The sequence below is a fragment of the Amphibalanus amphitrite genome, unplaced genomic scaffold (assembly GCF_019059575.1).
Source record: "Amphibalanus amphitrite isolate SeventyFive unplaced genomic scaffold, NRLGWU_Aamphi_draft 001451F_arrow, whole genome shotgun sequence".
NCBI lineage: Eukaryota > Metazoa > Arthropoda > Thecostraca > Balanomorpha > Balanidae > Amphibalanus > Amphibalanus amphitrite.
The window spans coordinates 107,757-134,781 of record NW_024882944.1 but is presented as its reverse complement, the minus strand read 5'-3'; the positions used below and the strand labels follow the sequence as shown (position 1 = coordinate 134,781).

General features: G+C 48.1%; 1 protein-coding gene, 1 long non-coding RNA gene and 1 pseudogene across 9 annotated transcripts; 1 reads left to right on the top strand and 2 right to left on the bottom strand.

The window, feature by feature from the left end:
- LOC122373155 overlaps positions 1-6,786 on the bottom strand; it is a 28,113-nt pseudogene extending 21,327 nt beyond the window's left edge.
- A 7,095-nt stretch (positions 6,787-13,881) lies between these two features.
- LOC122373160 lies at positions 13,882-20,319 on the top strand. The gene is made up of 3 exons (XR_006254985.1): positions 13,882-14,198; positions 19,479-19,623; positions 20,214-20,319. It is a non-coding gene; the product is annotated as an uncharacterized LOC122373160 (long non-coding RNA).
- On the bottom strand, positions 15,677-26,827 carry LOC122373159 (protein lin-54 homolog). 8 transcript variants are annotated; one of them, XM_043350979.1, is made up of 12 exons: positions 26,669-26,827; positions 24,412-24,563; positions 23,579-23,781; positions 21,569-21,721; positions 21,083-21,166; positions 20,608-20,715; positions 20,071-20,364; positions 19,452-19,555; positions 19,004-19,238; positions 18,579-18,666; positions 17,637-17,924; positions 15,677-17,108 (listed from the first exon to the last, which is right to left on the bottom strand). In XM_043350979.1, the coding sequence occupies exons 2-12, from the start codon at positions 24,536-24,538 to the stop codon at positions 17,074-17,076; spliced, it is 1,719 nt and encodes a 572-aa protein (XP_043206914.1). In that variant the 5' UTR covers positions 24,539-24,563; positions 26,669-26,827; the 3' UTR covers positions 15,677-17,073. The 8 variants fall into 8 exon arrangements, with proteins under 8 accessions (XP_043206914.1, XP_043206920.1, XP_043206919.1 ...); XM_043350985.1 differs by having other exon boundaries at positions 20,608-20,712; XM_043350984.1 differs by having other exon boundaries at positions 21,569-21,718.
- Positions 26,828-27,025: the final 198 nt, after the last annotated feature.

Here is a 27,025-nt window from a genome sequence, read left to right as displayed (position 1 = left end):
AAGAAAGAGAAGGTTAGATGAGCGAGGTGATGATTCGCTAGAAGGTGTTTGATAGTTTGGGAGTTAGGCTTCCGAATCTCACTATTTCTGAATCGAGAACTCAACTAAGTTAAGTCAAAATGCGTTCAGCATTACACACTCAATTCGATAAGACTAGTTTCGAATCTTTTCATGTTGATCTAGCTTGTACAAGAAATCAAGATCAGTGTCTCTCAAATTGATTGAAGAGTCACCGCTCAGCTACGGTAGCAAACTCAGCTAGGGTATTTTAATGAAAAACAATATCAAATTCTTATCTGTATTCAATGTAAACATCATTGAATACAGATAAGATGCGTTTACATTGAATACAGATAAGAATTTGATATTGTTTTTCAGCTAGGGTAGCTGAGCTACCCTAAAAACCCAGTCCACGTTTGCTGTTGTTTGTTTGCCGACCCCGACCACTCACGAAGCGAGACGAGTTGTCGTTACGGGTGGTCTTGGCGTTGCCGAAGGCCTCCAGGACGGGGTTGGTCTGGACGACCTGGTCCTCCAGGTTGCCCTTGCCATCATCCTTCTTCTTGCCGGAGGCACCGACGTTGGCGAAGTACGCGATTACCTTCTTTGTGTTCTCAGTCTTTCCGGCACCGGACTCACCGCTGGGGGTGGAGAGATGAGAGTCGGTACTTTTGGTTCACGCGAGACTACGTCTTTCAGAAAGTACATGTGTTTGCGTGAGAAAAGTGCGGAGGTCTACACGTCAAATAAACGTATTCGGTGTGAATTTAGCGTAAAAAGGAAGGTAGTCGAAATTCGGAACGTCGATTTGAAAAGAGAGCACGTTCGAGATGCTTGGCGAGAGAACGAGATGTGGAGGGAAGTTTTGTGGATTTAGTGCTGTCGACTGAGACTAATGAGGTAGGCATGACTTACATAGGTCTTCCTACTCAGCCGAATGATGTGATCACTTTTGCATGCGCCTGAATGTTTGATTCTCGCACTTATCGTTAGACATAGATTAGGCATGCGCCGCTGCTTTTTGTCTTTGTTAATTAGACATTTTGTACTGTAAAGCCTGAAGGTCATCTTGGATTAAAATCCATTCAGAAGCAGTCGTATTATTCATTGTAATGCTTGATGGCGGGTAACAATAGTTGCCAGTTGCCACAATGAATCATTTCAGTGATTTTTTGTGTGCGATGATATCTTAGTGTGTGCTGGATACTTACGTAATCAGCATAGACTGGTTCTCGGCGTCTGAAATGAAGAAAAAATACGTCAGACATTTTGTCCATTCCGATCTTGCGGGACTTGCATAATGCATAATGCGAGCAAGATCAGTGTGCAGTAGTTTCATTTTTGTTTAAATCTCTCTTGACATGTCGGATTTTGTTCCCTCTATCCTATGAAGGTGTCATATGGACAATAGCATCCGCTGCTTTCCAACCGATTGTTGCCAGTGACAGTCAGTTGAGGTAGGTTGCTGCCTCGCAATGTTAGCAAGCCTCAGCGCCTAAACAAATATTGATCTTTGTAGAAAATCGGAGACCTGAAAGTGATCGTGTTTGCATTGATTCAATTCATTTTCCAACAAAACGGGTGGTTTGATTACTTCCGTCCGCGGGAGACCCTTCTCCTAAAAACATTGATACAGTGATACAACCATTGACCGCGGTCCCGCAGCCGCGGTAATTTCTCAGCGGTAAGTGTTCGCGATGGACCAAATGGTTGGCTGCCAAGTAGCGGCTCTGTGGTTTCGTCCCCAATGGCGGAGCCCCGGCTACATGGCACGGCTGTCCGGCGCGCCGGCCAAGTCGCCCAGACTCGGTGACACGCCGCGCGCGCGCGCCCGGCCGCGCCAAAAATAGCGCGCGAAAGCCGAGCCGCGCCGCGCGCCAAATTTGGGTCGGCAGCTGACGACGGTGGGTCGGGTCGAAAACCGCAAACGAATCCGGAAGTGATGTCTGAATGTGCGAAAATGACTGAATTGGACATGGATGAAAATTTGTGTGAAATTCGCAATGTTGTCTGTCAATCTATCAATAAAGGGAAAAGCATTTTAAAGTGCAAAGTGAAAATATTTTTTCAGTGGAGGAAGGGAGCGGAGATTCGTATAAAAGCTGATATACGTGTACGACTGATAACAAAATTCGTATGAAGCTTTGCATTATTGTTTTCTGGGACAACTTTCCCTAATGTTCCCACTCCGCGAACCTATGCTCACTCATTGGTAACTCCCACCAGCCACCCATGTTCTCCACTGCCGACATGTTCTCCAACTTACTGGTCATCATGTCGGTGTAGGCGCCGTCGGAGATGGCGAAGATGTGGGGCGGCACCTCATTGCGCCTGCGGCCCTTGTAGATGTTGATGGCGCGGTTAGTGTAGATGGGGAACCGCTTGTACGGGTTGATGGCCACACAGAACAGGCCGGAGTAGGTGTAGATGAGCTTGATGAAGTAGCGCTGCTTCAGGTTGTTCAGCACGGAGGCGTCGTTGAGGTAGGTCAGGTTGGACATGTCCTCGCATTTCTCGTACTTGGGCGGGTTGACCTGCTGCACCTGATCCTTCTTGAAGTTCTTCTCCTGTGGGAGGAAAGGACAGGAGAGATGTCAGTGGTGGCTCGATGTCAGACTCCGTGCCTTTACGGTGTATGAAATGTTTGAATGTTGACCTCTTATATAAATCTGCTTTCGTTGGAGTTTTCCTTAGAACTCTAGGTGATTAAATCTAGCTAGAAAGCCAGGGCTTTGCATCGACTACATACAAGGCTTTTTTCCTACGCAAACCGATCTCCACATGAAGTTTGTTTCCAAGAGTTCCAAGATTCTAGCGCTAAGACTCAAGCAGACTTTCCTTCTAGCCGCGTTAGATAAGTACTGTCGATGGCTAACGTGCCCACAGAAGGCAGCACGTCAATGGACATCTCTTCACCAAGAAAGACACCCTCATCATAGTTGCCGCCCCGCCATGACCCTCCTTTGAACCGCCTTGCCCCTGGCTGTTTCACGCACCTCTCCGTTCGGCAGCTGCACGGAGACCAGGTCTCCCTTGGTGCCGACGATCTTGCCATTGACGAAGCCCTCCTGCTCGTCAGGAACCCAGCACGAGGTCTTGGCGTCGAACGGCTTCGTCTGGTCGATGCGCTTCTGCTCCAGCGACACATACCTGGCGGAGGAGAGGTCAGGTCAGGTCAGATAAGGTCAGGTCAGACGAGGCTGAGAAATTGGGAGATTTTGAAGGGATGTCCAATTTGGTCTGGTAGGAAAAGAACGTTGTAAATGCTTCACAAGGAACGAAGAAAGACATTACAAGAACAAACTGAAGGGATTCGCCATGAAATGCGGGGATTGAATTAACTTGGAATTAACGACCGGTTTCAGGTCTAAATTTAGGTTTCTTTTAGTGAAGTGGAGACTTGGCACTTCCCTGATTGTAAAAGTCTATCAGGCCTGGCAATTTCTAACACTAGGTATATTAAAGAGCTGAAAGATAATCTGCTTGATAAGATGGGAGGGGTGAAGGGAACGACATTTTTAGAAAAGGGGCTGTGCTTGATGTCAGAGGCATTGGTGATGCCCGTTAGTTCCAAAGACATCCCAAGAGAGTGACCTGTTCTGGGAGCAATTCGGATTAGTCACGCGCTCCTGGCGTATAGTGATCTATTGGATTCATGAAATGGTCCGAATAATGCTAGACCAATTCAGTGGGATGCATGTTCATATTCATTGGGATCGATATCGGTTTGGAGACAGATCAAAGTGCGATGAGCCAGGCCAAGACTGTCTAGCATGTTAATTAAGAAACGAATCAGCTCGAAAGAGATCAGGCTGGGATCGTACTTAACGCTATGGCGGAATTTTGTTAGGTCAGAGCGGTGTTCAAAGGTACGCAGACGGGTCAGATCAGGTCAGAACGGTAGGTACTATTATATACCGGGACTGGACTAGGGTTTGTTCAGAGTGACGCGGAGATGGATCAGATCAGGTCAGGTGAAAGCGGTACTCACAGGCACGGAGAGAGACCTGGTCGGGTCAGGTCAGCGGTACTCACAGGTAGGGAAAGGGGTCCGGGTTGCCGGTCAGGTCAGATCAGGTCAGGTCAGGTCAGAGCGGTACTCACAGGTAGGGAGAGGGGTCTGGGTCGTCAGCCGGGTCGGTCTTCTTCGGCGGGGCGGGCATGGCGGCGACTTGTTTTCGGCGGACGACAAGAGTCGGTGGCGGCTTCGACTCAGACCAGACCCGACGCTAGGAGACCTCCCTGCGGAAACACACGTGCAAAACGTCAGTATGCCGCCGGGGCCGGCTCAAATCCCGCTGGCGGCGATTTTGTTTGTTGTTTTTATTTTTTATAATGAAAGAGAACATTGACCAATTATCCTCAACGTTAGAAAAATGTGAAATAGTAATGAAATAGTAGGTATTATTATTTCATTACTATTTCACATTTTTCTAACGTTGAGGATAATTGGTCATTGTTCTCTTTCATTATAACAATGTTATTCCTCACAACGCTCAAATATCTTATTTTTTTATTTTTTTTATCAGATTGTGAGTTAGTTTCAGTTGAGAAGCTGTTGGTAGACAAGATAATGCTGCTGAGTGCTGATTTCATGCACTTTGAGTGTTAGCTTGCAGTCCTGCTTGCTAATTTTCAAAGAGTTGTTTCTTGCTCAATTTTTATGTCTTCTGGTGAGATGTTACAATCACCTAAATCGGTCATATCTATATCTTTTTTTAAACGGCTTTGCCTCTCTGCGTAATTTACATCACCTCCCACAAAACAACGTCTTGTCAAACTTCAGTAATTCTCAACCTTTTCAGTCTATCACTGGCCACCGTCCTATCGAACCCCCTGGGGCGCACAGAGTCCCTCGTGTCCCTCGTCCCTCGCGGCCACCTTCTCTTTCTAGTCCACCGTCGGGGTAGAGGTGGACAGAGTTCTCTCTGGGGCGCACAGAGTCGCTCGTGACCCTCCGACCACCTCTATCTCGTCCACCGTAACCAGCGTCACCCGATCCGGTCCGCTAAATTTACCCTCCGTCGCAGTCGACGGGGCCACACCGCTGAACGGCTGCCAGCGAGGCCCGGCGACGGGCGCGACGGCCACGAAATTCCTCGCGGACTGGGCCGGAACTAGCGCCGTTAGGGAGCGGCGAGAAATAGCCAAAGATAGCAAATGGAGAATAGAATACTCGTACCGTACAGATACTGGCAGTGTGGGTTTGAGCTTGAATTTACTCAAAACATTTACTTCTATGTACGCTGTTTTGCCGCTTTTGCATTTTTGAATTTGTTTATGCATAAACATAGAACAGTTTTATAGTTTTACAGCTTCTTCATAGTAGTTGGTTTGATGGTAAAATATTCAAACCTCTTGCTTATACAAGGAACTTAAATGTCCATTTGCTAAGCTTGATTACGGCGAAACAGTGCATACCTAAGATGTTTTAGGTATTTATTTATTCATTTATTTATTGAACATATGAAACATATCCTCATGTAGGTATATGTAGCATCCCGTGCATGAATAATCGAAACATTTCCGAAAACGTCAAAAGACCGATATGTTAAATTATTTAAATGATAATCCGCTCAGTAAATCTAAATCCGCTTTGTAAAATCCGTAGTAAAATCTGCTTTGACTTTGGTGTTAAAACGTTTTTCCTTCTGTGAATTTTTAAACCACGCATTCGGTCATTTTGGCAATCATTAGTTACAGTGTTACTGGAGAACAATAAAAACGAGAATACATGAAAGATGATAAACCAGAGCAATCAACGGTAACATGTAACAATAAACTACTACATTCGTGACATGTTTGGTAAATCTCTAAGTTGATAAAGTAACTCAAAGGACTTATCGTTGTGCGCAACTTATCTGTTTAGCATGCTTCACCACCATGGTAAGTGTAGTACCCAGCGTATTGTTTTGGGACCGATTTTATGCACATTTATCAGATACGAATCACTATTTTAAGATATGAATACATTTTCAATTTGTCAATGTTAACTTAATATGAAATTTCAATAAGATGAAAGTGTTTTTTCGCGTTTTACTTAAAAACAGTATGAAGTCACTCACGAATAATTTGAGCTTCATTGCAAGCTCTTTTATCATATTAACGTAATTTAGCGTGGCTACGTAGCGTAATATAACAACATAGCTGTTATCAATGCACCTATAAATACACTACAAAAAACTGCTCAATGCGATGTAATGTCGCCGATACATGTCGATTTAAGTAAGCAAGTCATAGAACCAATAGTGTTTGTCTGGTTTAGGCATGCTGCATCTATGCGATCACAGTTTCAGGCTTGCCGACGGGTTTCTATGTAAACCAACAAACGTTTACTATTGTAACTATCACACAACTTGACCTGCAGGCATGCGTTACACTATTTATACTACATCATTCACTGGCTGTGGTGTGTTTCCAATCATTCACTTCCTGTTGTCTGAAATCTACCACTTATCATATACACACTATATCACATCTATTCTACAGCGTTCACGACACCATCTGATTCGTTTCAATGTCCATGCATTCTCGACCGTACCACGCGAGCACTCAAAATACTCCGAGAGACGACACAACTACTTGGATGAGGCCCCGGCGGATCACCGATGCCAAACGCAGGCCAAGGGTCTACGGTTCCTGCAGGGGTACTGCAAGGCTCTGTCACTGCACCACTACTATACGTCACTGTCACACTGTGCTCCTGTCGGCGAGCCGCCGGTGAGCTCCACGGTATCTCGCACGCGCTCGCGCCTTCCACTTACGTTCGGGGACCGGTTCTGTGACTTCTGACCGGGTCACCGGCGACTTTATAGCCTCAGGACATCCGAAACCCGGCACGACCCAGCCGACGGACGACAGCTGTTGTCTCGCGGGCGGTGATTGGTCCGTCGGCCGGCCGTCCACCATTGGCTAACGCTGAAGCGGACCAATAGGCGCGCGTGTCTCTGCGGGGCGGTGAGTCAGGCAGGTGGGGGAGGTTTGACAGCCGATGGTATGACCGGCATTTGGGCCATCGGTGACCGTGTGGAGACGGTCCTCTCGCTCCGTCACCGGGAAACGGCACCGCCCGGGTCATCCTAGGGTCAGTAGGAGTGACCGGTCAGTGGACCCGCTCAGCTGGTCACCCGGTGACCTTTAATGGCGCGGCCGAGGCGCTCCAGGGGTCTGGAATCACGCCGAGAGCATGGCGTAAGAAGCTGCATAACATGTTTGTAATGGGATAAACAATGGGAACTATTTTGAATTATATTCTTTTGAATTGGCTACACATGTCTTTCGACAAAATGTCTTTTTCAAGCCTTAGGTACATCCTAAATGATAACAATTCAAAACATTGGCCTAAATGCACATTATACAGGTACATATACACATTATACATTATACACCTTACATATTACACATTATACACCTGTATAAGGTGTATTTAGGCCAATGTTTTGAATTGTTATCATTCGGGGTGTAAGGCTTGAAAAAGACATTTTGTCGAAAGACATGTGTAGCCAATTCAAAAGAATATAATTCAAAATAGTTCCCATTGTTAATCCCATTACAATACTACTTGTCCTAAGCTCTTATCAATAACATGTGTTTTTGTCAAAAGTTATCTTGTCAAAAGGTTCAATTACATGTCTTATCTTCCTATCTCTCAAACTACCTGCTTAAAATTCAAGCTGTTCCGAAAAGCCAACCAATCGGAGCTCAAGTATTTATCAAGACTATAGCGTTCCTCGATCACTGAAACATAACCGCTTTCAACACAACAGCTTACAGCTAGTCCAGTAGCCTTTGTCTTTTAGATTAGAACATGTTTTTTTTTACTCACACGAGTAACTTACAAGCAGCGCGATTGTTAAGCACAATACTTTTGTTGGGACTTTGAGCACATTAACTGCTGGGGTAGGTCAGGTGCGTGTAGGTATACATTTCTTATTTCAGTGAGATTTGTGGTCGATTGAACAATGCAAACATGTTTCGATCAATTTCACAGAAAACGTTTACCCAGAGCTTAGTCCAATGTTATGAAAGCAAACTTACATCTCGGTAGGTGAAGGAGGGGCCAATATTGAACTAGCATTCCATTACATGTTCGAAAATATGTCGGATTGAATCATTGATCGATTTACACGCATGCCGCTGCAATTTCACAAACACTGGTTCCAATCCTTTAAACACTGAACGTTAAATTGCGGACGGTGTGTTGTACATCATATTTCTTTTATAACAGCACGACTAACTTACGCGATATGGTAACATGGGCTGAGAATGCGTAACAATATGAACACTGATCAGTTTTCAGCATACGAGCCCTTTAAGGTTTTTCGAGAACATCGCCAGAACGTGAGGACGGGCTTGTCAGATTTGAGCCATACATATTGTTGCTTAGTTTTGGAGCTCGGGCACATATTCATGATCAGGGCCTACGAATGCATGTTTTATGACGTCATGTGTCTTAAGTCATTTGTGGCTGTCAAAAGTCACCTGAGATGTCTTGAATATCATCATTTGAATAAAAGCGTATGACCATCTGAAGCTTTTGATAACGCAACTAACATATTGCCATTTATTCGGAAGTGATTCACTAACATTCAAAGTCATTGGTTCATGGACCTGACGTATTAGTCATCAGTTAACTACAGACTTTCATTCCATTGCCTTAGCTTCCTCTCATGGAAAGAAATTTGCTTTGTTTATTTTTGTGAAGTTCAAGCTCACCCAGGGACCGCACGAGAGGGGGAGGGGAGATCGTCTCGCCGCCGGCTGAAAGTAGAATAGACTTCCGGAAAGTCCATCTTCGCTGTCAAATTGCTTAAGTGCTTGGCTTTGATCTCGTGTTTTTCACAAGTTTTTATTTAATATTTATAACTGTAATAGCTTGCAGCTCGCATTCTATTCCTATTTAACTTTTCATTTTCTGACATTGGCTTGGCCTCAAAAGTCTCTCATCTTCTTCATCTCTTGCTCCCCTCTACGATTATTCTAGCATATACCGTATTGTACATGTATCAAATCAGATAGCAGCCTGGGATGGTAGATAGGGGACGGGGAGGGTTGTTACTCGACCGTCAGCCCCTGCCGTCGACTTGGAAGGAGAGACAGACTGTGACGTCACTGGGAGAGCGTCACAGCTAGGTGTCAGGAGGGGGGGGGGCGGAGCGTCACAGGGGGACGTCACATGGAGGCGTCTGGAGGGGGCGTCACGGGGAGAGGGGCGGCTCGGCTAGGGGGGGGGGAGGGACCGGTCGGTGTGATGGGTGCTCCGTCACACTGCCCGCCACTGACGGTTAGGGCGGCCAGAGACGGCGGAGGCATGTCGAACCACTGCCAACGGACGGCCGACCGGACGGGCATAGGCAAGGCGCCGGGGCCGGGGGGGGGGAGCATAGGCACGGAGGCGGAGACGCAGGCACCGGAGGTATATGTGATGCTCTGCTCTGTGATGTGTACCTAACAGCACGACCTAACGGAGCGGCGAGTACCTAAGTCAAGGTGATTGAGCGTAGTTTTCCCGCTGAAAGGGTGTTTATTTATTTTAAACTTATGCTTCATTTATGCTTCATTTCTATATTTTATATTTATCTTCATTTCACACTTTATATTTATACTTTATACTTCATTTAAAATGCTTTTGTTTTAATTTAGATGCAGGTTATACCCAAAAGTCAGCCATACAATCCAAAGATTGGTTTATTGCTCGGAAGTTTGACTCATTCTTATTGATCAGTGTCAAGAAGCAAAACATTTTTTTTTCTTCAGCTGTAGTCCTGACCAGTATTCGCCATAGGCCAATGCACAATCCCAGGCCAGTTCGACCCAGGCCCGTGTGTTCACAGGCCGGCCCAGCCCGAACTCGTTCATGATAAAAATGTCCAAGCCTGGTCCGGCACAGCCCGCCAAAAATAAGTTGATTCAAAAATAAATAAATTGATTGAATATCAGTCCATGTAATTCATTGGCATAACATTATTTACAGGTCATTTAGTTGCGGAATTAATTTCAGTTCATGCCATTCATTTCCCTAATTACATTACGTATATGTCATGTAGTTATGGCATTTATCTCCGGCGCAATATCTGAATCCATTTTAAAGTTCTTGGGCCGGCCCATCCACATCACGATGGGCTTTGATCCTTCATATTTGAGGACCCAGCCCAGCCCGTAGCCCAGCCCAGTCAATGGTCCTGTAGGCTGGCCCGTCGCTAGGCGAACACTGGTCCTGACAACTCGTATTTGAAAATGTTTTTTTTTTACGTTTGAAGCGTCAGTGCGTCATCGTTTCCATTTGCGACTGCCGTGAGGCTTTTATGATTTTAGTAATGGTATACGAGTATATCATCAGGTGTTGGTGGCGAAATCTCTCCTTCATTGTCCACAGGTGCTGTCACGAAATGCTGCTGAATATAAAACGTCGTCGTGTCTGTTTTATTCCTGCGTGTTCTGTTGACACTTGAAACAACGGATTCTCTGACACCATCGCCTTTATACCCGATACCGATACTATTTCGATCTACACTATCTCTTATCGGGTATGTTACATAAACTCGCTCACTAGAAGTTTCTGAATTCCTGTATCTGGCCGTCGGGTTTGTCCGGGTGGCCGGTACGGCCGCGGCGGCTGTCGGGGACGGTCTGGCGACGCGCCCAGGTCTATTCTGGCCGCCCGGTCCCCGCCGCCACCACAGACACAGACACCGGTACTGGCACCGACACCGGTACTGACACCCACCGGTCACTGCCACCCAACACTTCGGGAGACGCACAGCCACCAACTATCAAATTCGGCTATGTTCACCTATTGTATTTGAACAGATGCCCTGAGATAATTTTAATTTCTTTTCTCTGCAGAATCGAAACGACAAGCTACGTAGATTTCTAACGCTGATCGGGCACTGGCCCCTCGTCTCGGATCGGTGGCTTGCTATTTTTGCAGCCTGGGCTTTTATGAGCTGTCACAATTCACAAATCTTTGGTCGCGTTATCTCTCTTTGCATAACATCACACTCGATCTGCATGCTGTTGCCAGCCGTAACTGTAGCGGACCGCCTGTGCGGTGGACTGTGCCGCCGTACAGAGCTGCGCGGCGGTACAGCCTACCCCCGCAGGCTAGCGGCGCCGCGGCGGGAGGCGGCGGAAAAGGATCTTGGGCTTTGGGGACTGAGAAGAAAGGGATTGGGACTGTTGGGGATAGCACGCGGTGGTCTTGAATTCGCTGAAGCTGTGACACCGAAAGCTCTCAGACTGAGCTCACGAAGCCGTCCATGAAAATATCCATACATATTCGCGACTCCCATTTTTCAAGGTGACATTTGCATGTCTTATTTGCAGACTCTTCGCATGTCCCATCCCGCCAGGCCAGGGTCGTCGCGGTGGCAGAGAGCTTCACTCAGAACAGGTGAGCCGCAGATCCCAGACCAGCAGTGAGTCAGCCAAGGGGTGGACCGGACCAGGGTTTATCTTGGCACTGTTCTGTCGCAGTGGCGTGCTCCGGTGCCCCGCGGTATGGGACGCAAAGTGGCGGTCGCCGGTCACCGCCGTTGCACTGCAGATTCTTCTTAGGCTGGAGAGGTGTACCCAGGGGCGGCGGATTCGGGGGGGGGGGGGGCAGGGGGGGGGCAGCTGCCCCCCCTGGCAAACTCGTGGGGGGCAAAAGTATCTTTTTGCCCCCCCCATAATTTGTGACAAAACTTAGACAAGAAACATATACCTGATTATTCTGTTCGATCATTTGAAGATGTAACCAGATGCCCATATACTTTATCATACGTTGCCTTTCTTAAATGACAAGTGTTCGCGTTCAATTCAAGTTTTCCTCTCTTTACCCTAGTTTTGGAGACATTATAAGCGTCAACGTGACGCAGCGGCAACCCAGGCCTTCAGTGGACCGCTTACAGGGGCGACGGATACGGGGTGGCAGAGGCATCGTTCCCTAAGAAACTTCTGGAGGAGGGACAAACGTATATTCTTGCCCCTCCATAATTTGTGCCCTAAACATGAGGAAAATTTCCATAGCCTGATATTGCAGCTATGCACTCCTACAGTTTGTCCAACGGTGCACCTTTTGAATATGTGCAAATGCTAACCATTTCCGATTTATAGCATTTTTTGTCTTTTCAGATTCGATTTAGAGATATTTTAAGTGCAAGAAACGCAACTCACATCCTCAGTGGTCGTTTGTCGCTATTTTGTACCTACATGAATGCCAAATCGCAAGCGAGCGGAGACGGAAGGGCTAGCCATTCGCCTGCGGGTAGTTAGGACTGATGAGCGCTCGTAATAAGCCACTCCCCTGATTTTTTCGAGCGCAACAGTTTCCAGTGCGAGTAAAATGGTAAACGCCGAGGTCGTACACATTGACCACATTGACAAATGCACGGTATGGCACCCAAAGGCCAGTCATCAGATATCTGCTTTGGGCATTCGGAGGCTTGTGTGGGGCCAGTGTAAAAACTGGATGTTCACAGTTCAGTATCCGCTTTATTTCAGTATTCACTATTAAATAAGTTAAAATTAACGTTGGAAACTTTTGAGGGTTAGGGCACTGATCATTAGTGGGGCCCCCTCTGGCTAAAGGCTGGCTATAAAATACAGAGCATCGAACACGAAAGCAAAATCTAAGGCATTTTGGAAAAATGAGTATGCCCCGCAGCGTCCGATAACTACCACCTTCCAGTGGGTCAAGCCAACGGGGTCCAAGTCTATAATGGCACTTAACGATAGCACTAACCTTGTCTCACTTTTCGTTGAAGTCTGTTCCGAATGGTTTCGGCGACAGACTGGCTGCACTGAGGTCGTTTGGTATGTGCAACTGTAATTAAAGCCACCTGAGGCGCCCACACTAGGCTGAAGCTGGGTTGGAAATGCTTCGTCTTTGCAGATATCACTGGCCGCTGATTCTCGAGTGCCTGAACCGGTAGATGTCGTGGTAAAATTTGGTGTGATAATTTGGACTTTAACCGCAGTCAGCGCACCCTTAAGTCCTAATAAAGAAACGCCCCCCCCCCCCAGAGCTTCTGCATCCAGTTCACCGAATTCCTTCACCCTAGTCCGCTGCTCGACTCCCTCACCTCAGCCCTCCGTTCCCAGCTTGACGAGCGTTTGGGCCTTAGTTAAGCCTTGCTGTGGGCTTACTTAGGATAAACCCATCGAGACAGCCCGTCTCGGTGAGCTTAGTTGGCGAACTACCGCCTTGGGGAGGGTTTCTGGCGGATCGCTGTCCCAATAGGTTTAGATGCGACCGACTGTCTCTGAATGTTTGAGCGGTCTCCTCCCGCTGTGAGCTAGTTTCAGTTGATTTCTGTCTCAGAAATACTTTTTAAAGGAAGTTAAACGAAAATCCAACGTAAAATGAACAGAGGAAATGGTAACGAGTTACCTCATTGAAGAGTAGCGCTCGCCTACTTCAAAAGGTTTGGCACCGTTCTTCAACATCTGATATGCGATCGGGTTATGGCACAATTTTTTCCCATTGGAGCTTTTTTCTAATACAGCAATACGAAATGCGTTACATCGTCCACTGGCGGATCCAGGGAGCGGGCATTTAAAGCAAATATTTACTCCCCCTCCCCCTGGCCCCTACATCGCCCGAAATAGACAAAACGTACCTTATGTTTCCTAATAATATTTTTATCAGGATTTTTTTTTTATACTGTTCAGCAGTAAGGAATCGAAATCCGTGGAGTTTTTGGATTTTGGACACTTTTTTTTGGGGGGGGTATGTCCCCTACAACGTCGAAAACGCCTTTCTGGATCCGTTTATGACATCATCTCGACTGGGATCTTGCCCCCCCACGCCAAAATCGAATCCGCCGCCACTGGGTGTACCTACCTATTTGAATGACTAGGAAACGAGCCCACTGCCCAAGGTAGCACAGACTGGCGTGAATTTAAATGAAATCATAAATTAGTTTGTTTTAATGACCTTCAGTCTAGATAAACGTGACCCTAGTCGTTCTCTCCAAAAATAACCTACCTAATTATCTCATTTTTTCTTCATATGCTGCCTAAAATCCTGGATACCTTTTGTCAACGGAACACCACTACCTCCACAAGGCCTCCATCGCTCTGACTCATCACTATGCCGTTTTTTTGCTTCAGGGTCCTCCGCCGGGTATCTCGTTAAAAAATATGGCCGCCGTTGACATTCGGCGCCCATGCAGCGACCAGATGACGGGCTGGCGGTCGGCGAATGTCGGACGGCGGTAAACGAGAGAGAATGCTGGGTGGTGTGGGCCAACATTGTGAAAAACTCGAGAGGGAGACGCGAGAACAAACGAGGAAGAAAAGGTTGAGAGGAGCTTGAGCGCATAAATGCACGTTGTCCGTTGTTAGAACCGCGCCGTGCTTGTGGTCTGAATTTTTCGTGGAGTGTTGGGTGTGTGTGTGTGTGTGGGGGGGGGGGAGTTGAAGGAACTTTTGGGTCGTTTTTAATTTGAAGGATTCTCCTACTCGATGTTCGTTTCTTTGTTTTCAGATTCCTGCATCGGTTCACCGTATTACATAACGCATTGAGCAATGAGCGTACTCATCAGTGGATATATCATCGCCTGAGAAGCCATAAGTTCACGTTACTGATAACTTGTGATTGATCACTGAAAAAGCGGACCGAAATTTGAATGTTGATAAGCCAAACAAGTGTCGTTGATGTGAAATTTTTATTGGTACGAGGCGGAAGAACGTAATATTGAGGGAGGGAACAATGCGGACTGCGGATGACAGCTGATCCCTTGTAACTCGATAGTATCCCTGAAAGTTCGGAAAACCAGCATTACACTATAATAATCAGTTAACTCGGTGACTGAGCCAGACGCCATTCACTAACACCTTGTGCCTAATGTCACCTCTGATAACGTCCCTTACATCACCCCTGGCGTCCCACCACCCCGCGGGTCCCCTCCCGGGGATATAGGTCGTCCCGTCCCTGGCCGCCGCCTCGTCGGTCCCGTCGTGTCGGCACCGACGGGCCGGCCCGCCACCCGAGACCGGAATACACCGGGCGCACCGCCGGCCAAGGTATGTTGGCACCGGTCACCGGCCCGGCGGACGGCGGCGGGGGGGGGGGGGAGGGGGGTGGAGTCAGCTGGTGACAGGAGGCCGACCGGCGCCGGTCTGCTCGTGTCTCACCGTCTCCGATTGTCTCAGGCTTTCACCTGTCCTCCCGTCTCTCCGTCTCCCTCATCCCCGGCTTTCTTCCAAGCGAGAGATGATTCCTGAGTCCCTATCCTCCCGTCTCCACGCATCCTTCGTCTTCGGTTTTCTCCCTATCTTCCTGTGACCCCTGTCTAGCGTCTATGGCAATTCCTTATATTTCCGTCGTATACTTGCGTCCGCAGTATCCAGTATCCGACCACCATTCCATATGACGCGCATTTTACTAATCTGGCTATATCCCCCCCCCCCCGTTTGTTTCCTCCCCGTGTCCATATCGGTTACCTTCTTCCTCAGTCTCCAATCATCTACTCCGCTGCCTCACGAGCTACCATCGTAAGGTATTGTTTTTTTTTTCACCTCCCATGTTTCAGTCGAACGGGCCCCAGTGCAGCGGTCCCACCTTGCTTCGCCCAGTTTTTGACTGCTCACACCAATGATTCATTTCCCGGTCAAGTCTTAGAAAACTCAAGGTTTTTACATTCAGTGCTTTCAAAGGACGACCCAGAACACCCAAAGGCCAAACAGCGCAGAAAAGACGAGGTTTATATTAGAAAACAGAAACAAGAGCGTGCTCGAAGACATTTCATGATCCTCACTTCCCTCTTTCTTACACCGTGTAACCCATTCATCCATCCTTATTCACTCTCATTTACATAACATACACCTCACTACATAGTGCATCCGCACAATGTAACAATGCTGAAACGCATCGCTATTTGTGATTATGGCGCACATTAGCAACAAACACACGAAAATTTAAGAAGAGACGAACGACAAGTTGTCTGAAGAAACGGAGCGCAAGGCACACATTGTTGGTCACGGATGAAGGTGAAAATATGGAGTTTAGGAAATAGTTGAATGTCCCGCGTTATAAATCGAACATCGTACAAGTTTTCATAATGTCCATACGTGTGGGACCTCTTCAAGTTACGTAACGCCTAGTATGAGAAGACAGTAAACACATCCAAAACCATGCATCGCACAATATGAAGCACACACAGTGAAATTATGAGTAATGGATGAAATTAGTGTAGTAATGGATATCCTAAATTATCCATACTACAGGGCAAGTGGTTTGGCCACCCTCGCTTCAAACCACGGTATGCACAGTTTGATCCGAAGTCTCCTAGAATCGGCTCGGTTTTGGTCATGATTCTGAAAAGCCCTATTAGTCGGACGATCCCGGCGAGATATTCATATATACGGAAATAATCTGAACATTTACGACTTAAGTTTGTTTTTCTATCGCCGCCAAAAGCAGGAAGTAATTGAACGATCGGTCGATTCCAGGTGGTCCCCAATGCCCATTTATTTGAAGTCCGATAAAGCAGATAGCTATACGAGGCAGCTCGTATGTTACTTGACCAAGTGAGCTGTTTTCCAACACTCAGTTCGCAACTCAACCATAGAAGGGAAATGTTTAAGTTGCGTCCATTTCCTTCAGAAGCCTCGTCTAGCTAGTAAGGTGGCGTGGCTAACCTTCCAGTTTCAAGAGCTCTACATTCTTGGTCCCAGTCAAATGCACGATGATCCAACCATGACAACAAGCCGTCACAACCATAACATTCTGAAGTGTTGTCGCCGATGATAGGGTCACTGAAGTCTCGCTAATGAAGTTATGTACACCATGACTCATACACCGCCACAACTATCATTGGGAGGGAGCAGCTCCCGTCACAATCATACATGATCTCCTCTCACACAAAAGTGCGTTTTTGGATAGTTCAAGTCTCATCTCATGTCGCCAGTCGCCGACCTAAGGACCCTTCAGTGCGTGATTCATGTGTAGTAGACCTCACCACTGATGGATCATCATTGTAGGTGACACCACTGGCGCACATTATAAGTGTCGCGGTAGTCGAGCGGCCCAGAGGAAGTGGCAGTATCTCTGGCTGTTTCTGAAGTTCGAGACCGGTCCGTGCCTTCTCATACTACGCCCGGTACGGCGGCACTGGCTCCACCTGCCGATACATAGACGAGGGGTAGTCAGAAGAGCTAAACGAAGTCACTGGGCTCGTCAGAACACAATGAACGCTATGGGAGTTGGCGAATGGCTTCTGCGATCACTTGACTGGTCAAAGCCTCGATCTGCTCAACTTCTATCCCTGAGCTTATAAGCTGAAAGCTCTTGGCTGTAATGGTGACACAGTCAAGGGTTCTAAATATCTTGAGGGAGATACGACATGAAACCAATGATATATTATGCCATTGTCTATGACGTCTTATGCAGCTCTAAGCATCTCGAAGTATAAGCCGTATATTTTGGTCGAAATACTCGAACAGATCAATTCGAACACTCAAATCTCATTTCACATTATAGACAGTTTGATAATTGCATCTACTCCCGTACTACGTCGATTATCCGCCCTACGATACACTGAAAGCAACCACTTGAATTGAATTGAAAAGAAAGCACCCACTCCTTTATCCTTCGACCCACATACACCCGTCCTCCCACTCTCATGCCCTTCCTTTCCCTCCTCACTCACGTCTCCTGGAGCCATAGTCGATAATCTCGGACAGACACCGTCCAAACTCCCTCAGCACCCTCTGCTGCCCCTCCGCCGTATCTCCCGCCAGCGCCGCCTCCGTCATCAGACACGACAGCGTCGCGCTGATGACGTCCTGCGTCACCCGCACGGCAGCCGGAGCTTTCTCGGTTACGGGGAAGGTGGCCACTTTGAGGCCGCCCGTGCGCCGCGGGCCGCGGCCGGAGGAGGGACCCGCCTCGGTGGGGAGGAGGGATAGGGAGTCCTCCAGCGCGGACACCCCCGATCCTGTGGGGAGGGAGGGGGTCAGTTTGAGGGGGGAGTCAACCTACGGAGATGGGTAAATTGAGTCGGTTTGGGGAGGGAGCATGTGAAGAGGGAGTCAGTGCGGGGAGGTTAAGTAACAGAAACTCAGTCAAGGAAGAAGGGGGAAGTGGTTAGTCTGATTGAGGGAGGGGAAGTCAGCACGGGAGGGTCGAGTAAGATTAATCGAGGGACAAGTAAAGGAGAGCCAGTCTGGGAGAGGACAGAGGTGCATCAGAGGATCAGACAAGGGGCAGGAGGGCGATAGTAGGTAGAGAGGAGGTAGAAGGACAGGTCACGGAGCGTGCCTGTGGTTGAGGGGAGAAGGATGCAGTCTGAAAGTCGCGAAACTGAACACATTCATCTCATTATATAGTGTGGTCACTCGCTCTTTCAATGCCTCTCATGGAATGAACAAACTGAGCATGGAAAACTACAGACTTTCACGGAGCCTAAGGCAGTCTGGCGATTTCATGACATAAACCTTTGTCATTTATATCCAATAACCTTATCAGCAATGCCATCTCACATCTCACCTTCAACAAAGCTAACAAAGAAACCCCAATTCAGCTGCGTGACAGTAGCTACACCAGACCTGCCCTGTGACCCGCCGTCTGTCCCGTGACCCCTATAACTGACCTGCGCCGGGCCGTGGTGGACGCGTGTTGGCAGACTCGTAGTTCTTACAGCCCATGCATTTACACTGGGTGGAACAGAAGATCTTGGCCTGTTGGGACAGACAGAGGCGAATACGCGTCAGTGCCCAGTGGTATGACAATTTTTATGATGTAAGAACATGGGTGGCAGAGATCACTTGATGACATATCAATAAATATGCGACATCAATCGAATAACTGAACGTGAAATGAAGTGAGCGATAAGGCAGATGCGACAAGCCGAATCCGAAAACAAAAAGAATTTAAATTAAGTGTGCAGTAATTACGAACCAATCGACATCAAGGATATTCCTAGATATTTTAGATATTCTTTCGATATATGAGTTGGCTGGCCACCCATCTCATGCTATCGTGAGTCGTGAACACTACGGCCATGACGTTACCCACCTCATAGCACTCGCAGTAGTTCTTCAGACACCCGCTCTTCTTACAGTTGCACCCCTTCTGGTGTTTACGGGTCTCATTATCCGATTTGCCGATTTTCGGTTTGAACGCGAACGGGTTTCTGTCGAGACAGGCTCGGATGGCCCGCTGCCGCTCCTCCTCTCGGTCCAGCGAGTTGAAGCAGTTGGTGCAGTTGCAGTTGTTGCAGAACTCGCCCGAGGCGAAACAGTCGCAGTACCTGACGCCGAGAGGAATTGGGATGTCAGGGCGCAATACAGGTTCACGAACAGAACAAGAGAGATAGCTGACAGGCGGATGTCCTAATAAGAATGGTTTCTAGATGAAAAACGGTGAGGACAGGAACAAAAACTGATCTGAAGCGGATGGATCAAACTTAATATTGCATGGTTTACGCCCCCTCCCCCTCCCTTAGTCATGCCGTTTCGCTCACAGTTTGAGGCACTGGCTCTTGGTGCAGTTGCAGGGCTTGCGTGGACGGATCTGCACATCGCTACCGCGGGCGGCGGCTCGAGCCATGTGCGTCGAAGGCGGCTTCTGTCAGGGGACAGGCGCGCAGTCGCACCGGCGAGACGGAGTCAGAGCAGGGGAGCTCAACAGAGCGGGTACGTATAGACAATTTTTGGACAACTACGCTAATTGAGCGGTACCTATATGTAGTGGTGGATTTGTGCCGAGTTGGGGTAGCACGAGCTTTCCCAATGCCACGCCGGCTTGGCTTTGAAGCCGCGACAAACGGCGAAGGTCAAGGTCACCGCTAGGGCGGCGGCGGATTTGCTGCCCCCGTGCTACCTCAACTCGGCACAATTGTCCAGCCCTGCCTATATGAATATAAATAGGTACTAGAAGTCAAATAGATTACACGAAATCCTAGAAATGGCAGGAATAGATAGAGTATTAATAGTTAAAAATACAATAAGCAATCAGAGGATAAGCTATGATGAGCACTGAGCAGTGTAGATCCTGGCTAAAACTGTAGGCTGACCAGATTCTCTCCCACAACCCCAGCCACTCTCACTAACCTATCCCGCCCCTCTCACCCCATCCCTTACCGGCACTCTGTTGGGTGGCGTGGGTCTGTTCAGCCTCGCCGGTGTGTGCATCATGGGCCTGGGTCTGCTGTTATACTCCGCTCCCGTCATCATCTGCTCTATGGCGCCGCCCTGAGCGGAGGACCCCACTACCGGTGCCGCAGGCAGCAGCAGACGCTGGGTCGGAGGGGGAGGCGCTATACGACCTCCCGGCGCGATGGCGATCTTCACAGAGCTGCCGGCCGTGGCGGGCGGAGGAGCGGAGAAGACGGGCTGGTTGGCCGCCGAGCCGACCACGCGCACAAACTGCACGGGCTGCGGTACGGAGATGGAGTGTCACACGGGCGTCGTGGTGAGCGCGTTCGTATAAACATTGCAGACAGAAGTGTGGCGGTATCGTCGGTTGGTCACTGGAAAATAAATGACATTTATACAATTAAATACAGTCGTTTATAATGAAAAAACTATTAAACAATAAAACATTGAAGAAAAGGCTCACTAGCCCACAACACAGCCCGCTCATGATAATGTCGCCTCTTCCCTCTCTCACACACTCACCTGTGACTGACTGCGTCCCACCGCCTGCGGCAGGCCCGACTGGGTGAGAACTCTGAACGGGACCTGAGGCGGCGCTCCCGCCGCTGCCGCCGCTGCCAGGCCGCCCTGCTGAGAGGGAAGGTTGAAAGGTTAGATATGGGACTGTGACTTCATTATGTTGGTCATTTGAAACACCATGCCCCCTCCCCCCTTCCCCACAAGCAGACACACACACACAGACAACGGTAATCACTCGCACATGAAATGAAAAGTTGCAAGACTAGCCTCTGCTAAAAGTTAGGCGGTCGCATCTTGGTTTGGTAATGCAACGGTCATAACAGTAAATACAGCTACAAATCGTTTGGAAATTCAATAGACATACATACAACTCCTCAAATTAGGACGGTCAAACAGTCATGACAAGCCGGGTGAGAAACATTTAATGAGCATTTGATAAGACCACCACAGGTAAAAGCATGTTCATTTATTTGCTTACCTTGGACTGCTGGCCGGGCGACGATCGCACCACGATCCGCTTTGTGGGGCTGCCTATCTGTTTGACACCCTCTAATGTCGTCAGCTGAGAAAAAGATAGACGAAACACATGGATTAATGAGAGCAGTGAACATGTGTACCTTCTGTGTTCGAACAGACGTGTAAACTGAATCCCATTGTGTGTTAGGAATGGCATGCAGTATATATATCTATGAAGCTCCAAGGCCTTGGCTATGGGTCTAAGGACGTACTAAGACTCGAATGAGGAAATCAATTCAAAGGGTATGTTTGTGAAAGACAAGAATTAAAGCTGACATGTCCAGCTAGCTCTTGTATTGTATTGTATTGTATTGTATTGTACTGTATTACCATCATGGACAATCCACACGTGTCGCGGTGATTACTGCCCATCAGTTTTGTGCACACGCCCAAAGGTATGATGTAGCAAAACATTCGCGTCAGACAGTCGTCACCCTATTCCACGCACCTTCTTGGGACTGAAGATGCCCAGTCGCTGCGCCTCAGCCGAAGTCAGTGTGATAGTGTTGGAGGCCCCCAGCTGCAGCGGAGGTGGCGCGGCGACACGAACCGTGGCCGTGGAGCCCATCATACGGACCGGCGCGGAGGTGGAGACCGCCTGCTGGGGGGGGGGGGGGTAAAAGGGTAGATAGGTAGGGTTACTTCAGCACAGTGGAAGCATGATAAGCAGAGGCGGTAGGTAAAGGTGTAGGTAATGGGGGTGATAGGGGTAGGGTTAGGTCAGCACAGTGAACGCAGGATGATATGGCTGTCTAGGCATCCCTAAATCCTTAACCCATTAATGCCGCTTGGGTCATATATGACCCAAAACCAAAGCCTTAATGATTTTTCTCAATGGAGGCAAGTGGCACGTTGAGGAACTTGTGTGTGTGTTTTGTTGGATTTGTGGGTTCAGTGGCGAGCGTCGGAGCCGCATAAAACTTGTGTGAGCTCGTCCACTGAAGTTTCTGGAGCCAAAGACGACGGGACTGCACAGTCGCCGGTCACTGGCAATGGCGCGCCGCCCCAAAAAGTAATATTATATTATGTTTGCACCTTATTATCTGTTGAAAGATCGTCCACCTGGCATTTAAATTTGTCTGAAAAAGGTATGATGTATATTTTTGCCCTTCTTGTCGCCATCGGATAACTTTTTTTCCTCGATAAATAGCATTGGGTCATAAATGACCCAGCCGGCAATAGTGTTGTCAATTTTCTCGTATGTTGAATACAAGGGAAGCAACTGATGATTATACGGTTACTTATTTCTGGGGGTTGTGATCAGATCCCAGTGGCGGATCCAAAGGAGGGGGGTCATATGGGTCACTCATGACCTCCCTTGGGGCCCGGGGGCACCACCGACCTATCAGGGGCACCACAGGCCTGACAGGGGCACCACAGGCCTAGTGTTGCGATGTTGGGATATCATGAGCGGACCGGTTGTCCGGGGCCGTGACGCGGGGCAGGCCGGCGACTCGGCCGGCCGAGGGGCACCACGGGCCTGTCAGGGGTACCACAGGCTTGTTAGGGGCACCACAGGCCTGAAGGAGCACCATCGGCCTAGCAAGAGCACCACAGGTCTGCCAGGGGGCACCACAGACCTGCCAGGGGCACCAGAGACCTCCCAGGGGCACCAGAGACCTCACAGGGGCACCACCACCCTAGCACGGGCACCTTGGGCCTGTAAGGGCTCCACGGGCCTGTTGGGAGCACTTCAGGCTTGTCAGGGGCACCACAGTCCTGCCAGGACCCATGGGCACCAGCGGCCTAGCAGGGGCACCACAGGCCTCCAGGGGCACCACAGCCCTAGCAATGGCACCGCAGGCCTGTCAGGGGCTCCACAAGCCTGTCAGGGGCACCTCAGGCTTGTCAGGGCCCAGGGACACCACAGGCCTCTCAGGCCTATGGTGCCCCTGGCAGTGTCAAGAGCACCAGAGGCCTAACAGGGGCACCACAGGCCTGCCACCGGCACCAACGGCCTCGCCAATTTGACGTTGTAAAGCATTGCAATGCAGTGCCTCTTAACCCTCGCCCTGGCAGGGCATTTTTCATAACACGGCCTGGCAGGGGCAGTACAGTACGCTGAATGGATGCATGATGCATCCATTCAGGATGCATGATGCATCCATTCAGCGTACTGTACCATCTATCTTCGTGCATGCTCTTAACGATGTCGGCACATTGCTAAATATAGACAAACGAGCAGTTTTGTCAGCAGTTGGTTGATATTCACGCTCAGTGACCAAAGTATTCACACTATTCTGCGAGTCTTAAGAATCAGATGACAAACATCGCACTAGAATCAACACATATCCTCTTCCAAACACACAAAAGTACAGACACTGGCCTCTCCCTCTCAACCCCCCGCTCCCAGCCCACCAGGACAGAGCACACTCCCCCTCACACATACACAGCACACTGTCCCTCCCCAAAGCATCACTTCCCCTCCGGCCTCCCCAAACATCGCCCTCTCACTCACCTGGCCAGGCGATATAAGATACTTGGTCAGACTGCCCGGCGCCGTTCCGGCCGCCCGACGTCCCATCACCGCCGTCACCCGGCTGGCGGCGGCACGAGCTCCCTGTCCGGGAGCCAGGCTGGAGACACTGATATTGCCCAGCTGGGTGACACCTCCCGGCCCGGCGCCAGGAGAGTTGCCGCTCTGCAGCACGACAAACGAGCCTGGGGAAAGAGAGTGTTGGTTCATGTAGGTACCATGCAGTGCACAAGTACAACAAAGGATCCAAATGTTTCAGAGTTTATCCTCAGTTTCCCAACCGGGCTAAAGGGGTCAAGCTCAAGACCTACGTAATAAGCTCCGCTTAGCGCGGGCTCCGGCTCTGTCAAGCAGTTCATTCAAACATTACAGATATAATTGTTTTTAAAAAATGGTCAGAACTGGAAGAGACTCAGCTTGTTGGATCTAGACAGTGCAGGACCTTCCTACTAATTCTGAGTGTTCCGATTTCATGTAGTCAGAAATCAGAATGAATGGTGTGCAATGGCCCTTCAACCAAGGTAGTTATTCAAGTAGTGTCCTGAGCTGTAGTGCCAGCAACTAGCATGGCACTACTTCAGATAATGCTGAAATATAGAAGGCCAATACACACCAGCCAAAAGCAATAGTAAAAAGCAGTTTGGATTGAACAGAGAGGGCACAGGGTTTACAGACCATGGAAGAACTAAGGTTGAGCATCCTACCAAGTTATCACATCTTTGTAAATGCAGATAATTTTATTTTAGCCAGAACACCTCACACAACTACCCCTTGTTCATAAGTTATGAAGCACTGCTATAAAATAAAGCACTGACCAGATGGGGCTGGTTGTCCCTGCTGGTCGGTGGCTGAAGCAGGCAGCGGATCGGCAGGCTTCCCCAGCATTGGGTCTGAGCTGGTGCTTGTCAGAAGGGTCTCTGGGTCAAAATCCATGGCCTCCATGTTTGCTAAATCTGAAATGGAAAATCTGAAACAATACAGTAAGAAGGTAAGACCCAGGGTATTTGTAACAATAGGTCTGATCATCAATTGTGGTGCAGTTGCTATGAATATGCAATGGCAGAAATTGTAGGTTGTATCATGTGTTTTAGGGCCTAGGTAGGTTATAGGTTGATTAGGTAGGTAACATAGGTTGTAGGCTGATATAGGTCGGCAAGTTAGTAGGTTAGTAGGTAAGGTTAGGTCAGGTCAGATTAAGCTTATTTCTTACATTTGTGCCACATGTATCATATCATATCAGCTTGGAAGAGAGCAGCAGTGGTACCACTCTTCAAGGGAGGCTCCAAAAAACTGGCAAGTAACTACAGGCCTGTGAGTCTGACTAGTCATGCATGTAAGGTCATGGAAAGAATTATCAAAAGGCACCTGCTCAACCATCTATTAGAGAAAGATCTCATCTGCAAAGAACAGCATGGCTTTGTACCCAGAAAATCATGTTTGACCAATCTTCTAGAGGCTCTGGAGGATTGGACACACATACTGGACAGCAGCACTGGACTGGACATCATCTATTGTGACTTTAAAAAGGCCTTTGATTCTGTGCCCCACCGAAGACTTGTTAAGAAGCTGGCTGCCTATGGTGTCAAAGCAGGAGTGCTTCAATGGATCACAAACTTTCTTCAGGACAGGACTCAGAAGGTAGTAGTTCATGACCAAGAATCTAGAGAAGAGGCTGTGACCAGCGGAGTTCCGCAGGGCTCAGTATTGGGACCCATCCTGTTTGTGATATATGTCAACGAATTGCCCACATTGGTCCAGTGCGACGCAAAACTGTTTGCAGATGACATGAAGATTTATCGCAAGGTCAGAAATTCAGAGGACTCAGAACAACTTCAGGCAGACCTAGATAGACTCTCGCAATGGACTGAACAATGGCTTCTTGAATTCAACCCCCAAAAGTGTAAAGTGATGCACTGTGGACCACAAAACCCAAAAAGATCTTACAGTATTAGAGGAGTCAAACTAGAAGTCACAGATAAGGAGCGAGACCTGGGGGTGACTATAACAAACGACCTTCGACCTACTCGTCACTGTCAAAGAGCTGCGAGCAAAGCAATGGTAGCTCTCCGAATGATAAAGAGGTCCTTTGACCAAATCACAGCAACAAACTTCACCAGCCTCTTCAACTCATATGTGAGACCACACCTGGACTACTGTATACAAGCTGTGGGTCCCCAAGCTGTTCAAGATATCAGTCTCCTCGAAAACGTCCAGCGCAGAGCTACAAGATTGGTGAGGGGGTTAAAGCACAGGCCATACCAAGAAAGACTAAAAGTCCTGAAGACCGTAGCTATTAAAGACAGGATAAAAAGAGGCGACTTGATTGAGACGTATAAAATCATGTCAGGGAAGCTCAATGTGAGGAGAGAGAAGTTTTTCAAACTGAGGACGACAAACACAAGAGGTCACCATATGAAATTACACAAGGAGCAGTCAGTCCATCAAGCCAGACAAAGGTTCTTCTCACAGAGGGTGGCTAATGACTGGAACAAGCTACCAGATGATGTTGTGTCTGCTGACACCACTGCTACATTTAAAGCTAAGCTAGATAAGCACCTCCAGCTCAAAGCCAACTGTGACCTGTGACCTCCAACCTCAATGAGTACCCTGACATGTTTCCTTGCCAACAATGACATGGACAACAAATAGCATACTGCTACCCCAAGTCCATTATCTATATACCTATACCTATACCTATATAAGGATTCAGGATGACAAATAATGCAGTATTTATAAATAATGCAGCATTGAAAAATATGCAGTACCTACCTAACTATTTATGCTTGAAAAGTGAATCTTATTGTAAATTTTTACCAGAACCAGTAGATATAATTGCAATTTGCAGTTTGCATAAAAATGGGAGTGCAAATGGTTACATAAAAGAGGGCTGTTACACATAAGCAGTCATGGAATTTTAGAATGTTTCTTGAAAAATTTATGCCGATGCTGGGGTTGGCTGGGGTGCTCAAATGTTGCACAGGTCCCGGGGCTATATTATCATCAATAAGAATGTGAAAAAGCTGATAGTAAAACGTCATACGATTCTGTCCTTTGCAAAGGAGCAAACGGTACCTTTTATTTTTGAAATTTCTTGGTTGTTTAACGACGCATCAGTCAGACTTGACTATTAGCGTTTATTTTTGAAATACTGACAGAATTAGCTCGTAATCAAGAAAATCGACCGCGCGCCTCTGTCCACGGGAACAGCGCACGAATTTTCGGTTCAATACTGGCGCTGGCGCGGCATTCGAAAACCGCCAAACAGCATATTTTTTATTACAGATGGTATTTATAAGATCTAGAGAAATGCATCAAATATTCGAAGAAAAATGTGACTGTTGAAAATATTTTCCGAACAAAAAACGTCAGGGAGGAAAAATATATTCGTTTTGAATATAAATTCCAAAGGAACATTTATTTCACCCTTTC